The following is a 17450-nucleotide window of genomic DNA, read 5'->3' as shown; positions in this document are numbered from 1 at the left end:
AAACACGGCGAATCATGTGAGCACTACCGCCACCGTGAGAAAAGCCCTAATAAGACAATCAGCCAGCCTTGCCAATAACAGGACAGACTTTAAAAAGTGCAATAACAGGACAAAGATAATCACGTATCATGTAGTCTTTAAATATTTATCGGTTGAGTTTTGGTTTCCCATTTCTCAACTTATCAAACTTTGCTACAAACTAGAAATTTTTGCAGAAAACATAATATCCAAATACAGTAGAACTTCAATGAAGACGTTTAAGAACCTCCGAATTTTGTTCAATATATTAGAACTACTCAAATTAACTACAGACAACGCACCAACTAGCATTGTGATGTAACAACTAGCATGTATGCACACATCTGTAATTGAGGCACGACTTGTCCTATGACAGCTGGTATCTAGTCATGAGCACGTTACCAGTGAAAAGTATTACAGTTACCTTATCCGAAAAAAGTAGCTGTTACAGTAACAGTTATGGAGTTTCTAAAAGTAACTTGTTACAGCTACAGGTACCATGAATTGGGAATTCCATTATTTTTCAATTACCATACAAAATGTAATTGATTATATAAAAGATGATAGAATTCATTCAACAAAAAGGTACGAAAAGGACCGGGGGAGTGTGTAAGGATTGTAGAAGGCGTGCATCGAGTCTATTCCCTATGTTCTTCCAAGGTGTATCAGAACCTGTTCAGAAAGTTTTGCATGCGTTGGGCATAAGCGCAGTCTTTCTTCATGAACGCCTAAGACCGACCGCACACCTGCGGATGATGAGTGCAAAATCATATAAACGTACAATGCATGAATTACAAAGTGACACAATTACATCGCCACAACGAACCGGGAAGCACTAGGAAAGAAAAAGTTACCAAAGCCAACCACGCAATGCATTCTTAGACGGAACTTGAAGACTGCTGTAAAGGACATAGCTTGGACCTAAACAATGCGACACTGCTGGCTTACGAACAAAAGCAATTTGCAATTATCAGTCTACTGCACATCACATTTAACGGGCAAGGACAAATAAGGGGCCTGCAGAAGCATAGCCAGGATTTTATTTCAGGCAAAGGAAAAAATTCTATGCACTCTTGTGTGAGCACTACTTCAGCCTCCACTCAAACAGTTACTTACGGTACTGCACCCACCCTGCTTCTGACTTTTTTGGAGAACACACTCCCCACATGGTCACAAGTTTCTCAATAGGCACAAAAAGGCCTCCCTTTCCCCATATCAGTCCAGCTCCCCTCTGTCTCAGTCTTCAAAAAAGTACAATTCGCCTCTCAATAAGCCTGTGCTGTGCTCTGCCATTTCGGTAGGGTTTCGATAGTTTGGTGGGGGATCAGCAATCTCCAAAACAAAAGCCTCTAAGATAGAGGCATTTTGAGACTTTTTCAATAGACAAAGGGCACATGCACCCAGGAATCGCGAAAAAGCAGATTATACCAGTACGCAATTCAACCTTTTCTTTTCCACATTTTTTGTAATATTTTTTTCTCCAAATTTTTATATAGTAACCACCACTTCCGGGTGTTTTATGTGCATACTATTACAACAAGAGAATCTTACTGCTATCTATTAGTCCTAAATAAATTTGTTAAACAGTCAAACCTCATTATAATGAACACCACAAAATTTGCAAAACAGTTAACTATAGCCAAAATTTTTGCACAAAATCGCAACAAAAATCGCTTAACCCTAATGTAAATCGCTTGGCAGCTAAACAAGAAACGAGGAGACACTTGAACAAAATGCATTTATTGTGGTGAAAACAACCTGCACAGCGTAGTTTGTTTTGTCTGGCTGACTGCATGCCGCGTAACGACTCGCCTTACAATGTTGAGAAATTCTCAAGAGGGGGAACATAGGTTTTAAAGATAACGTGGGTTATTTCTTCACCAAATTAAGTGAAACTGCAAAGCCTTGTTCAGTTTCTTTAGCTTATTTTACCTATCCAGGTATATTTTTGCAGGTTTTCTGAGATTAGTAATTACATTATATTTTTGCATAAACAATGAAAATTTATGTACATAAACTTACATAGTCATTAATATATATATGAATAGTAGAAAGCTTAAGGAGTGCAACGCTGCAAGCTGATGGAAAATCGAACAAGTACTTTTCGAATTACAGCACAATAAAAGTTCACTGTCTGCATGTAACCAAAAAAATTAATGAAAATTTTAAAAAAATAGGAACTGCATATTAAAAATCGAATTTCAGCATCACTTTCTGTGCATATTTAACTACATTGTGCATACAAAATATAGCTCTAGCTGTCCTAGATCCACTTTTACTGAAGAAGCAAACAAGGAATGCAGTCAAAATCTGTGTTCCTAGAAAATGAGAAAAAAACTATTTCGCCATTTCGAGTAAAAAATATCATGACACACATACCTTTAGTCAGTTAACATGCACCAGGCATGTAATCAGACTAATTGTTACCATGAGTGTGTCGTTTCTATCAAGTCCTGCTGCAAGTTGTCGCAATGTGCTCGTCTGCCAACAAGGCCGCCTAACAGTACCGACGCCGATGTGCGACGAATGTGTCCGAGTCACCCGCTATCCGTCGTATGACACAGATGTTTTCCAGTTTGTCCAGATTGAGTTACAAGTAGATGTCGCAGAGCGAACTCGCGCACGCGCTCATCAATTTCAAGGCTGCAAGAGCAGCGAGGTGTTAGTTTCCTTTTCAAGGAAGATTGCCACATTTTTGAGTGGAGACCGCAGCAAAGTATGTTCATCGTTGCGAACGCATCGTTGAAAGCACTTTACCTCTTGCCAGTAGCCTCCATTGCGCGGGCGGCGAGCACATTCACCATGAACGGATTGCTTTAATGTTTGTCAACGCGCGGCTAACTCCTCTCCGACAACCTGTCACGCACTTCACACACAAACGTGGTCGTTCCGTCAGACGGGAGGGAATGGCAGTATCGGCGCGTTTAGCGATAAGACTGCGCTTCCGTTCCCTCGCTGTAAAGATTGATATCTCTAGTAGATTCACGTCTGCTCTTTTACTTACCGACCTCTAACAGTTGAAGCTACAAAACATGGCCGCTTTCAGAGACATTGTCAACAACCAAAAGGCTTGTGCGTGAGTTAAGCCTCCACAGATGACTTGGCGACCGACGTTGGCCGCCACGGGTTCGTTATCCTCATTGTCCTGAGCCATAGCTGGGCTCTTTCTGAAGTTCATGGCGAATGACTCATCGCCGCACCTGCTTCACAAATTTGTGTGGCGCGGAACTTCTTTACTGCAGCACGGAGTTGACAATACCATGACAAAATGGTGCATGCCCGTGCCCGCCACAATGGTGAAGTAGATGCCAGAAGCGCCACTTAGGCCACTCAAATGCCTAGGCTTTGTCACATGCCCCAAGCAGCCAATAGAATTGCAGTCTGGTACTTCTTGACACGTTTTCGCTGAAAAACCAATGAGCAAGGCGAGGCAGCAGTGGCGGGAAATCGAAGATGAAGAACCACCCTGCCAAACGAGACCAAAATGGCCACGATGGTGTGTAACAGCGCAGAAAAAGCGCAATTTTAGGTCTATTTGCACTCACATTTATCTCAAAGAGGTGTTATAAATCGATTTTGGGCCAGAAATAATGACATGAGAAACTAGAAACTTCTCAGATAAGTGCAAAAATAGTTGCAGATTCCGAAAATGTCAGATTCAAAAAGTCGCTTTTTTCGCTATCTTCGGCTTTCTAAGACCCGTGTCCCCACTCACCCCACTTAAGGGGAGATGCTACTCGAAAAACGATTTTCTTTAATAAGAGTCTGAATTTAACACAAATTGGCATGCTAATAGAGTTTTTTCTCCTTTTTTCAAATATGTCATTTATTTTCATGTAGATTGCTTGGTTTTCTTTCTGCAGGTCAGATACTGCAAAATTATGGCCATTGTTATGCAACAATTCTGACCTATAAAAATTTGAGATAAAGCATGCAGATATAGCTGACTATGATCCTTTGGAACTGTAGAGTGCAAAAAAACTATATAAATTTTGTGTGTAAAAAGGTGAAATACAATAATAAAATAGAAAAATTTACTATGGCTCTTTTTGCCAAGCGCTTTCAATGTTATGCAATTTTTGAAAAACATAAGCAGCACTGACAATCTGAATAGATACTTGCACTCTATGGGCCTTCATCATGCTATGTGCAAAATTTCATAGAGGTATGACAATTCTAAGTACACGAACTAGCGTGTATAAGAAGCACAGATCACACAAAACTGCAAAAGAAGAAAAACGCATTTGAAAGTTTGAAACCTTTTTTTTTTTATCAAAACTGCAAAAGAAGAAAAACGCATTTGAAAGTTTGAAACCTTTTTTTTTATCACATAGTTGTTAGAAATGCATAATCTTTGGCCATAATGTTCAACAGAACTAGAACTGTCCTGCAGCATAGGTTGTGCCCTCGCGGTCCTTGCGAGCACTCTCTTCTAGCCGTGCCCTTTTCACTCCACGACAACGGTGGGCCCTTGCTTCTGCTGTCAGACGCTCGGACATTCTCTTGATGCACCTCGCATCGCGGGAATCACTGAAAGTAACTAGATCTCTAGATGGCAGTATGTTGAGCTCTTCCAGAATGTGCTCGAAAGTAGCATGACCCTTGTTAAACCACAGGATTGCCATAGCTGCGGCAGTCTCGACAACCGTTCGGGAGACAAACTTAGTCTTGGGGCAAAGTAGCCAAATTTTGCTGTTCAGGGATTCCGATGCGTTCTGGGTTTTTCCTTTGATGCATCGAGCAAGGAGCTTCTCATCCGTTAGCCGCTTATAAATGGGCAAAACAGCCAATCCCTGTGCTTTTGTCAGAAGTGTGTGGCGTGGTGCAGGTTTACCAAGTGCTTTAGCGCGTTGATGTTTGCACCACGACTCTGTTCCTGCAGGGCAAAACTTGTGGCTGCCAGCATTGTCAGTAGAGCATGAGTGGAAGTACGAAGCCCATACTGCAGTGTGCATATCCCGTACACTCCCCCTGTTGCTTGTTATGGAAATCTGATAGTATGTTTGGAGCTTCTGAATGGCTGGCTCTTTCATTTTCTGCCCTCGTGGTAATGGCACATGCAGCTTCCGTAGCGCGGTGCCAAGTCTCTTGGCCACATAATTAGTGCAGTCTCGTTTTTCTATATTGACAGCACCATAGACTTTTTGACTCTGCAACTGCACTATATGCTTTGCTGTCACCGTCACTCAAGAATGTCATGAAATGCAGTGGGGTGTCATAAGTCAATGTTCTCTGCCAAATGCGCATTGCAGCCTCCGTTTCCATGGCATGGGAGGAACAGTCTGCATTTTTTTCACAGACTGGGCCATGGAATGCCTGCCACACTTCCTCGTCTGGGCCCATATCCTTGTGCCTACTGCATGTCAGGCAGTAATTTGATATGACCTCGAAGTCTAAGCAGAGGCCAGTATCTAAGGAGATAACTGCGCCAATCCCGTTGTGGCTTTTGTGGCCCCTCTTCTGCTAAGTGCCGTCGAACATAACAGCCACATCAGTTTCGCCTGCTACTTCTTTCGTCAACTCTCTGGATCGGCGCAAGTTTTCACTCACAGCTGCCATGGCAGCGGTGTGCACCTTCTTTGCTATCGAAAAAAAATCCTCGGTGGTGCACTGGCTTTGGGAGTCCAATAATGGAGCAAAATCTCGACACTTGCTCATGCCCAATGCCGACAGCGCAAGCAGCCACCACCGCCTTCACATTTACAGCGAAACTATCTCGGGAGCTCCCACTGTCGTACCGTTGGCTCACTCGGCTCCTGCCGTCCGCCGTAACACGCAGTGACGTATAGGAGCACGAAAGAACAGTTGCTGAGCATTCGCTGTTTTCGCAATGAAGTTCGAGGAGCGACGAAAGTCCCTTGCGCTTTTCTGCCGGCTCCCGAACGGCAAGTTTTTGAATACCGCAAGCAGGGCATGCCGCACCTGCCACAAGTGCCGTCAGCAAGAGGGTGTCGCACAAAACTGTCGTTGCACAAACCTCATCGCGCTGTCTTTCGTCTTTTTCGAAGAAGCCGAGCTTCTTTTCCGAAGCACTGACGAAAGAAGCGCAGCGTCAATCCCTTCATCGCAGCCACTGTCGCTCGCGCACTCATCGATGCCGCCGTGCAGAAATATGCGTAGACGCGCAGAAAAGCGGACGGACCAAATGCCGATGGCCGCCACCAACACAGCTGACAATGACTCGGTAGCCAATGGCGATGCGGCTTAGGGTTCCGCGCGTTTCAATCCGCTCAAACCATGCGATAAAAAGGCCTCGTTTTTTAGTTTTTTTTTGCCCACGTACGAAACTGGCGGTCGTCGGAGCTGTAAGAAGAAGGCCGGACGCAACTTTCCCAACCGATCGCGATGGCGGGCGGCACTGCGACGGGGAGCAGCGCGCAGTCAAAGATGGCCAATATCGGCGCAAATTCACGAAATTTTGAGCCACCGCGATGCCTTCATACACATTTTTTTGCATTTTGCGGTTCGAATTTAGTTTTGAAATTTTCACAGATGAAAGAATAAGGTTTGAAGATTACAATGCAATAAAAATCAGAAATACGAGAAATTTCGCTAAAAACGCGATTTTTCGACTCGCATCTTTCGACTCACGGTGCCTTCCATTGAGCAACACTAGCAACACACTAGATCCATTGATTTTGATTGATATGTGGGGTTTAACGTCCCAAAACCACCATATGATTACCCCCCCCCCCCCCCATATGATTATGAGAGACGCCGTAGTGGAGGGCTCCGGAAATTTTGACCACCTGGGGTTCTTTAACGTGCACCCAAATCTGAGCACACGGGCCTACAACATTTCCGCCTCCATCGGAAATGCAGCCGCCACAGCCGGGAAAACGGTTAGCGACTGTCTCTTTCTTCACTCTCTCCCAAGCAGCTTTAAGCATCTGTATTGCGCTTAAACATTCATACGAAGTTGAATGAGCAGCTGCTCAAAAAGCCTTCACTTGTAGATCCCTTTCAAACACAGATGATGCCTTGATCAAGAGGCTGGAGCTTCGAGGTGGTGTTTGAAGGCAGGAACTTGAGCTCGATGTTGCTCAACTGATTATCTGTGTAATGTGCCAAGCAGTTGTCAACAAGAAGCCTTGAGGCATGTTTTCTAGCCCTGATCTGCAAGCTCCCCATCCAAGTCCCGCAGCCATTTTCCCGAACACCACGCGTGTCATCAACGATTTTCTGTTTGAAGCTTAAGTAACTGGGCGATCACGCAGTTTCTTGAACAATTGGGCGTCAAATTTGCAGTTGACGTATTGATGAAAATTGTAACAGCTACAATGATTAATCATTGCTTTGTAGCACCTTAAGACTATCCATCAGTTTTTGACCACTGAAACAATGGGTTTCTACTATGTTTATGAGAAAGCTTGTAGCTGTTCTTTAGACAAACTAATGCATTGCATCCAAGGTAATGGGACAGTCTATATGCTTGTTACAATTGTTCAGAACAAAAGTTATCTGCCAAATAAATGCATACCTCTCAACAATTGACATGCCATAGATTTCCTATATACTATGGCTATAATTTTGAACTACGTAATTTATGTCGTCAAGTATACAATGGTCTTTAAAGGGCCTGTAAATAATCTCGTGTTCCAAACGTGAACGTGCTGCCGCCAAAATTTTGCAAATAATTGCTGTAACAAGGAAGTTATAGAGCTTAGAACAACCCACATTGGCTGGTTTCGGTTTCTCACTCGTCCTTCCCACCCTTTTTCTCCCAGCAGAAAGGGGTAGGCACAGCCCTCCATTGCAGCTATACCTGTTTCGTCAGCGTAACATGACAGAAATGCATCAGCACGCAGCCCACAACCAAGCAGGGGTTCCCCTAGGTGAGCACGTGTCATAGCAGCACGAGGAGGAAGCGCGATGCAAGAAGCACACTTCCCCTACCAGTGAAGGAGCACACCATCTTGAGAGGCTTTCTTTTTGGCAATACCGCTTCTTACAGTAGTTTCAGGCTGTACAAAACGGCAAAGGGCCGCACAGAATAATAAAAACTCTGACTATGCAGTCAAGACACCGCATCGTAGGACTAATCGACAAGCTCAGGGGAGAGTAATGTTGCCAATGGGCTAGATTTCGTAACTGCACATACGAGGAGGCCAGGTCAGCAGAACGAAAGCAGCACAGGAATTTTTTCAAAACATACGGTCTACGCGGTATGCAGCACAGCAAAATTTGCAAAATATGATCGTCATGGTCTACTCTACAAACTAGTGAGCTTATTTGGGGGGCATAAAAAAATAGAGCTTGCACATTGGCTCTTGGAAAAGTCTGAAACCTGATGCAAGGTTTGTACACTCCAGATATGTTGCACTCTCAAGCAGCGTACAATAAAATCACATTCTTATTTTCATGAATTTTATGGATATTTTCTACTACTTTCATACAAGTTTTCCAGAACTGCCTTAGTATTTTTCCCCTTGATTTAAAAGTTAGTCAAGACTGTGGACACTACAACATGTAAATAAAAACATAGTTTCCGGGGAAAGCAAGTGAGAGTTAAGCACGGTTGTGACCGCACATGCAACACACTTAGGACAAGTGCTCAGCCTTGAACAAATACGGAACTGACAAGCTAAGCTCTAACACCACCACTGGCACTACTATACAAAGAAATACTACAGTAGAGCCGTTCTACAGATAAGAGCAACACTCGTCCTGCCATTTGGCATATTATTGACAATCTTCACATTGTAAACCTGCAACATATTTGTAAAGTATTGGGATTATTTATTTATTTATTATACCCTCAGGGCCAGAGGCCCTGAGGGTATAATAAATAAATAAATAAACAATTTAAACCGGATACACAAGTTTGTTTCCAATGTTTCGCAAAAATTTTCTCCAATTAATGGTTAATAATATTCCCATAGCCAATGTGATCAGCCAACTATGAACAGCAAAGGCTAGGAGTGGAAGGAATTGCAACAAAATTAAGACCTCAGAGATTGAACAAATTCAGAGACTTTTCATCAGCTTTCAGTTTTTATCATTTTAGAATGTAGTCTCTTACAAAAACTTTAAAGACTAAGATTTTTTTTTAATTAAGTACTACAGAAGAAGTTTATATTCAACATCCTGCGGTCAAATGGGATGAAAATAGGTGTTGCATTTGCATGCCTCGAGATATTTTCATCAGCCCTTCAATTGACACCCGAGATGACACTTATGCAGCATTAATGAATGCACTGGAAGGAAAATAAAGAACCAAGGAAACCCACGCGGCCCCACTGTCAGTACATAGTGAAAGGATACTGCTGTATTTTTGCACCATGCACTGCCAGCCGATATCTACGGCCAAAGCTTCATATTTTTAAGCAGATATTAAACAGACCTTTGATGCAGGCGGTCCTTGTGAATGCGAAGTAGGTGATTGTGAGTGTTGCGACTGCTGCTGTGGGCCACTGCTATATGAACAAAAAGAAAGTTACACTAAGTACACATCACACAACTTTTCAGCCAATGCAGAAAACAAAACAAACCTGTTTTCTTCGGGCGACTTTCCTTTCTCTTTTCCCGCACTCCCCCATCCTTGACCTCCACTTGGTACTAAGCTTATGTTAGGATTGTTTCCACTGTTCTCACTTTTTAGACTTGGAAGGTTGACAGGAGGTGGCATACGCCTCCCCGCACCAACTTTCCCCAATGACTGCAAGCCATGTTTGGGGGCCGCTGCAAGGAACAACACAGAAAACGATTTTATTGCTTTTACAACTTGTACAAGCTTTTATCACATTTAGGAACACCATGAGGTTAGCGCTGCCGAAATGCTTGCCTATTTGTATTCCCCTTTTTCTTATAATAATAAATCAGTTGTTAATAGGCGTTCATCCATGTCTGTTCTTGTGTGTCTAGTTTGCCCCTTATTCCTTCCATAAACCATGCACAAACTATCCCAACAAAAAGTTTTACTTTTAACTTATTTGCGAGGGAAAAAAAAAACTTGTTTAGGTCCACAGCTGAACTTCACCACTCATAACTTATTGTTCAGTCATAAATTGCAAAAAACTTTTTTAATGTCGCCATGACAAGTTCTTGCCTCCTTTGAAATAGAACTACAACCAGTTTTCCACGAAAAAATAAGCATTTAAAATCCATGACTGGGTGACGGGGAACCTTAAAAGAGGGCACCGGCACCCTTTCCTATTTTGCACATCAGCTGGCTAACCAAAGTAACAGGGTAGAGACATTCAAGATATTGGGGAAGGGTAATTCAGTGACATATTTGTTCTCTTACCAAGTGCAGTACCAAGTGCAGTACAACACCAACAAACTCAAGAAATTGTTCTGAAGACGGCGATAGGAATTCAGTGGTCATTTTTCACTTACCCGAGGTTTTAGGGTTCTCTAAGCTTTTTCCTTTGTAGATATTATTTATGTCCAATGCCAGATACTTTGGCTTTCCTTTCTCCCCCTTTGAAGGTAGCCCCGAAACCGTGGACATGCTGACGAGGAGAAGTCATTGAGCACTTTGCTGCACTGCACCCAGGGAACGGTCCGCTCCCTGAAAAGTGAAATGAGGGCAACTTTTTGCAACTTTATGACAGTAGTGCAAAACAAACACACATAAAGACAGATTTTTTAAGAGTGTTATTCCACACTGCTTCGCAGTTTCAAGTTTACTGCTCAACTTCACAGAAACTAAAGGAATGGAGGATTCATTCTGTGTAAACAGCAAGGGAAGTAAATACAATGCAACCTAAGTACAACCAAAGATGTACATTGCATATTAATATTACCAAGTCCCTTCAATTGGACAACATCCACGAAGGTTTGCCCACATTGTTTCAAAGGGACACTAAAGGCAAATAACAATAAGTCAGGGTGAAAGATCAATGTTCTAGAATGTCTAAAACCTCAATACTATCAACAGCAGTGCTCTACTAATCTAGAAATTAAGGTAAATGTACAACACCATATGAGCCACGACCAGTATGTTTTGAAGTATTGCCGATGACATAACTAGGCCACAGTAAAATTATTCGCTAGTACATATAAGCCATCGGGAGAGCAACAAAACACGACACACAGAAAGACAGACGAGGTCAGGGGGCAGGTTTTTGTGTGTCGTGCTTTGTTGCGCTCTCACGATGGTTTCTATGTCAAAGCACCAAATCGCCGAACAGTCAACTCTTTATATTCGCTAGTAATCAAACCAGTTGCAATAAAAAAAACTGTCAGAGTATCGTTACACGTGACAAGTTGCTGCTTGTGCATTTCTCTTTGATTCACGAAAAAAAAGGACCATTCGGGGAAAGGCATGAGTGGTTCAATAATTCTTTTCGCCTAGTTTGGCTGGATATGAAGTGCCCTTCAATGGGGCCCAGTTGAATCGGGAAGCACAATCATATTTACTGCAGAAACATCGTGCATACTACTGCCGTGAATGCCTTGCAGCAGCATAATTACGAATGAGTTTTAATTGTTTTTTCTCGGAAACACTAGGCAAATACAAACGCATCCATGACCATGATTGCACAAAGAGCCACAGGATGTCGACACCATCGTCCAGTAACCCTTCATTCCTACAACCCTTTACATATGCCGGGACACTGTACACCCTAAAAACCTCTACGATTTTGCAGCAGCAGTGAGTCAGTCTTATCTAATTTGTAGGATAGGGGCAGTTATCACTACTTGGTGATTTGAGCAAAGGGAAAGGTATATGTAGATAAAGGGAGTACCAAAAAAGTTTGCAAAACATGCACTCTGGTAACACTGTAAACACAGTCCGGTACTCCGCTAAAACACTAATGATGAAATGTATATGTTTGAGCTAAAAGCCTTTAATGCCTTGTGCATGTGATGCTGCCGAATGCCGTAGACCACTTAAGCTGAAGCAAATAGACCAAGGAGACCTTTTCCTGGGTGCCACACAACAAAACTCTTCCTTTTACCTACATGTATAGGCATGGAGTGGCTGAGCACCGTGCCTCTGCACCAGCGTCAAGAATCAATGTCTTGTCAGGTTTACCGACATCCATCACGGCCAAGCCGGGCAAGCTTCCATGAACATTGTTGCTGCTGCGGCTCCCACTACTTTCACTTAGCTGCTACTGGTGTCTGTGTCCACACAATAAATGTGGACAGCATAGGGCAAGGCGACTGCCATGTCATAAGGTCCATTCAGGCTGGCGATTTGCAGTGTGCTAAAGACCACTAAACATTATTTTGTTTCAAAATAAACATTTCCTAGGCACAAAAGTAGCACTACGAGGTTTCTGGACTGCAGTTTCAGCAATCGTGTGCCTTTAATTGAAGAAACATCAGAGCAAATACTTCTGCACAACGAACTTCATGGACATGAACTTGCACAAGAAAGGGGAATGCAATGGTACTAGCTTGTGTGTGTCTGAATAACTTGTAACTAGCTTGTCTGTGTCTGAATAACTTGTAACTGAACAAACTGTTAATCATTCCAGATTTCACTACATGCTAAATTACTTAAAAAACGATTTTGATGAAATTTCGCTAGGGTTAAACATGCTCCTCATCCAAGCAATTTTTTTCAAGTGCCAATGCCTAAACATAATTAGGGGGCTCGGGATTAATTTTGACAACTTTGGGTACCTTAATGGATGTGTAAAGCCCAACTTCATCCATTGAAACGTGGCCACCGCTGCCGAGATTTCATGGGTTACTTCGTGGCTAACAGCAACATCATAGGCAAGCCACCACGGCAGATTTTGACAGTTCAAATCGATGTACAATCTGTTCTTTACACACGGGCACAACAAACACACACGCTCTCCTCCCTTGATACTATCAGATCAGCAAGCCTAAAGACCCACAATGGTTCAACTATCTTCGATTGATCATCTACATGAGGTAGGAGCTAGATCAGTTGGGCACACGATCAGTTTAGCATCCCATAAATTGTGCCCTACGCTAACTTTGCAGTCTCTTGCAGACACTCCTCGTGTAATATTATTATTACTGGCTGCTCAAAAATATTCTTGCACACACTCCAAAATCATTGGTCCCGCACAGCGATCTAGAATAATTTCAAGATTGCTCTCGACTAACTGGCACACAGTGCGGTTCCTCAGTATAATGCATTCAGCAAGACATCGCGATACACAAGAAAAAGCAAGTGCTGGTTATGAACACTCGCGCATGCAAGCCGTTCTGGAAGTCAATGCACCCAGCAACAGCGACGCAGGCCGATCGCAGAGTCCAAATGCGCACTAGCAAAAACGCCAGGCCCATTAAGGCTATGCGAGTGTCGGAAAATACTGCCGACTCGACCTACATAAACACAACGTAACAGCCGCACGCACGCTCCACAGCAGTACCACAGCGAACTGAAAATGTCATGCATGTGCGGATCCCCGAGTGACAAAAGACCGAACTGCGCGTTACAGGCTACGCTACTTCAGATATTGAAAAGAACTTTCACTCCCATAAACACACGTAGAACACCAATGTGATTTGATGACTGAGCGAAGAAAGCAGGTCGCCAGGAATGGAAAACTACCTACCCGGTGAAAGGAAAGGACGACGACCGTTACAGTCCTTACAATGAATCGGGGTCCCGGTGAGATTAGGCCTAAATTGGTATTCCTTATTTCTCTGTCCACCAATACTGCTCGCTAGACACAACCACACCAGACGACCCTTAAAGGCAGCGGTCTACTGTGTAAGGTCCATTTAGGCAGATGAGCGGCAGGCACAACACCTAGGCATTCATTATTATTATTTTTTTTTTTTTACCGTGTCCCGACCACCCATACAGAAAGAGGTCTCCTGCTTTGCTAGATCGACCGACGCCAAACCGAAAAAATATACACGTACCTCGGCCCGTCCTTATGGGTTCTGTATTTTAGTAAGATGAGTTTGTCCTTGTGAATTTTGCAGGGACGGATGGAAGCAGATTACTGACAATTAGTTGAAAAGGATGACTCCCCCAACTCCAATCCAAAATGGCGAACAGGGACGATGCAGCGTTTAATAGCCCGAAACCATGACGTCACGTATGCTGCCTCCCATAGTGCATCGCTGCACAGCAAAAGAATGCAGTGGGTGTCACGAAGCTTCACCAGCTCCACTAGCTCTCTTTTGTATGTTTTGTGCCCAATTCTCGACGCAAACGTCGCGTAACCTCCAACTCTTCAATATCTCTAAATATATATATCCAATCTAAACACGTTACTGCTGTTAAACATGCTGCTCATATAGACGTTTTTTTTACTTCCTCACAACAAAGCCGTGTATTAAGCAAGAAAACTTTACTTTCGGTTTCGATTTGAAGCTACAGTCTAAAACAGAGAATTTATGTCTACGGACTACCTTTTCAAACAAAAATTTCATGTAATGTACTTATGCACCAGCTAGCTCTCACTTGCTGCGCACATTTGGTCCGCAATGCCTCGGAACTCATTCGGCGTGTTCAACAATACATCGAGCATCGTCTATCCGCCACGAGTTGCTTCGTCCAGCGCAATGTTTTGGGGCATACCACCTTTCCTTCCTCCGTGAGGCATACCGAGTGATGTTAAGAAAATACTCAACAAGGCAGATGGAGCATAATCATTCTGCGAACAAACGACATCCACGTGTTGTTTATGCAACAAATCTTGTACCAACTGTACAGTCTGTTCTCTCTTTCACCACTGTTGCTTCACCATAAAAAAAAAAATTGTGTTAGGTTCTTTCGTGCAGGACCAATTTGATTGGCAAAATCTAATTACGTACCTGAACCTGCCGAAATTCAATAAAGGTACAAGCTTTTAATTTCATTATAAGTTTTTTTTTTCTTCCCTCAGACACGTAGGAGCAAGAGTACTGTACATGTTAATTAATTACAGCTTTTTTTTATGAAAACTCAATTCTGACAAACCAAGTCATTCATGATGATAATGCGCATAAAGAAAAGGCGCGACCTTGGATATTGAGGCAGCGAACGCTTTTTAGTCTTTAAAAGCCCTCAAATTCGGGCGAGTTTGTACTCGTATGTTGCCGCTATTTAGAGCACGTAAACAGACAAGAAATTTTCGTTTCTTGTCTGTTTACGCGCTCTTAATACCACTATGTGCCTTCTTAGACTTTGTGGTGCATCAGCCGTGGCAATGGCTGGAAGGCGCCATGTTTGCCTGCCTTGAACCGCAAAATAGGGTACGCAAAGCTTTGCGCTAGCGTTTGTTACGCCAGCGTATGTGTCATGCGCTATCCTTTGGGTAACTTACCTTAAGTGATGAAAATAGCGTACGTACGTAACGTGCACCTGGATAACCAGTCACCGGTGGGCTATTTACAGGTTGCTCACAGATATAGTCTCGGCTTAAGTTTGTCATTTGCCCAATTTCGGGGGGATAGGGAGGAGGGGTGAGACGCACTAGGACAAACGGTGCATAGCGTAAGGTACTATTGGCGTCAAATGAAACCCGAACAGCGGAGCGCGTGTTTCAAGCATTAGAAACAGCTTAGTGTTGGCCGTCCAGTCATTGGCAGCACTGCGCGACGTCCATAGAGTGCGTTATCTCCGCTTCTGCCCTAGTTTTCATATGGTGAATCCATTGGTGATAATGGTTGCCATCGTGGGCGTACCAAGCGCTTTTGATTGTATCACTCGCAATTTTTTTTGTTTTTACTTCAGCGTCGCAGTGCAGTGTCTTGGCAAAATCAAACAAGAGAAATGTAATCGGTTTGCGGCTGATTTTCAAACGATCGTCGTATCTCGTTCGCCAGCGCTGCTTCACCTGCACCCTTCTTTCAGAGACCGACCAGAAAAAGCTTCACTTTAACTGGAAATGTCGAGCGTTTTTTTTTTCTTTCGGAAGAGAGAGCGCAAATTCTTTCGCTTTACAGGCACAAAGTGAAACAGCGTGAAATTGCCAGCATTGTGAACCGAGTTTTGTCTGCTATAAATAGAATTTTCCAGGCATTCCGTGAGTATGGACTCCGTGATGACAAACCGTGCTGCAACACTCGTCTTCGGCTCCAGTAGTTTAACCTCTATTTTTTTATTTTGTTCCTTTCAAATATTACTACCATACCTGGAACACAAGCAGAAATACTGCACTATAGGGGGATCACGCAGTGCTGCAACACCGGATGTGTGGGCCTGTCTATGTCAATGACTGGTGGACGGCGCGCACTATGCCATTGATAAGGCTTGTGCCACGCGCTCCGCTGTTCGCGTTTCATTTGATGCCGATAGTACACAAAGTAAGCATGTTATGCCTGTGAATGATTATGAGAGGTGTCTCTTTCTGCGCCCTAAGATCGGCGCAGCGTCGACTTTCCCCTGGGCCGCACGCAGTTTTAACCAGGGCCGTTTTTATTTGCTTCAGACTCGTATATATCCGACTAGTTGAAAAAAAAAAGAACTAGAGGTGGGGTTTGTTATACACATGAATATCACTGGCAACATAAAAGAATATTATAGCATCAGTGAGAGAGTGGCAAGTATCATAATTAAGCTTAACAAAGGGCACAAGATGAAGGTGGTACAGGCCTACGCGTCTACATCTACAGCTTTTAGGCTTCTGCCGTTTTTTTTTTTTACATTTGGCTGAACGCTTCTATGAAGACGTAGAGTCAGCCATTTATAAAGTAGAGAGAAATAGAGAGGAAAGTAAGGGAGGTTAACCAACACACTATACTACACTGATTGGCGACTTTCATGTCAAAATGGGCAAGGAACGGGCCGGATACCATGCAGTGGGGCAAAATGGCATCGGTTCTAGAAGTGCCAGAGGGGAGTTATTAACAGAATCCGCATAACATGATAATTTACGGATCTTGAACACTTTCTTCAGAATACAGACTAACCGTCAGTGGACGTGGTGAAGTCCTAATGGCGAAACTAAAATGAGATAGACTTTCTTCTGTGTGCACACATTGCAAAGGATGTAGAAGTAGTTGGCAAGATCCCATGCAGAGACCATAGAATTGTAAGAGCTCGTATTCACCTAGATCTACAGAAACAAAGACATAGACTGATGCTCAAAAAGCCCATTAATAAACTAGCGGTGAAAAGGAAAGTACAGGAATTCAGAGTTTCACTTCAGAATAGATTCGAGGCTCTAAACGAGGTAACCGACGTTAGCGTTGACACAATGAATGATAATCTTACTAGTATCATGAAAGTGTGTGCAACGAAAGTCGGAGGTATAGTCACTAAAGAGGACACTGGCAAACTATTTCAGGAGACTAAAAACCTCAGTAAGAGGCGACAAACCATGAAGGCCTCACATGCAACCGACAATATAGAGCTAGTGGAGTTTTTGAAGTTAATCAATAGGCGCAAGGTAACCGACATCATAAGGCGTAATATGGAGAGAATTGAGCAGGCTGTAAAAAGTGGCAGAAGCCTGAAAGCTGCGAAGGCAAACTTGGGCATAGGCGAAAATTGGATGTATGCATTAAGGGATAAGGAATGCAAAGTCATAACCAATATGGATATAGGATAGAAGTGGTGG

The 17450-nt window shown here is 43.2% G+C and overlaps 1 protein-coding gene across 9 annotated transcripts in view; it reads right to left on the bottom strand.

The window, feature by feature from the left end:
- The window catches only part of LOC119161406 (uncharacterized), a 201196-nt gene extending 187197 nt beyond the window's left edge, over window positions 1–13999 (bottom strand). For 8 of the 9 annotated variants that reach the window (XM_037413853.2, XM_037413856.2, XM_075879330.1 and 5 more), the window contains exons 1-4: window positions 13822–13999; window positions 10357–10531; window positions 9510–9699; window positions 9362–9434 (exon numbers count right to left, since the gene is read on the bottom strand). In XM_037413853.2, coding sequence (XP_037269750.2) covers window positions 9362–9434; window positions 9510–9699; window positions 10357–10471 — 378 coding nt within the window. In that variant the 5' untranslated portion in view covers window positions 10472–10531; window positions 13822–13999. The remainder of the gene's footprint in view (window positions 1–9361; window positions 9435–9509; window positions 9700–10356; window positions 10532–13821) is intronic. The other variant, XM_037413855.2, reaches the window with a different exon arrangement.
- Between the last annotated feature and the right edge of the window lie 3451 nt (window positions 14000–17450).

The sequence above is a fragment of the Rhipicephalus microplus genome, chromosome X (genome assembly GCF_043290135.1).
Source record: "Rhipicephalus microplus isolate Deutch F79 chromosome X, USDA_Rmic, whole genome shotgun sequence".
Classification (NCBI taxonomy): Eukaryota; Metazoa; Arthropoda; class Arachnida; order Ixodida; family Ixodidae; genus Rhipicephalus; species Rhipicephalus microplus.
This window is presented reverse-complemented; position numbering and strand designations above follow the sequence as displayed.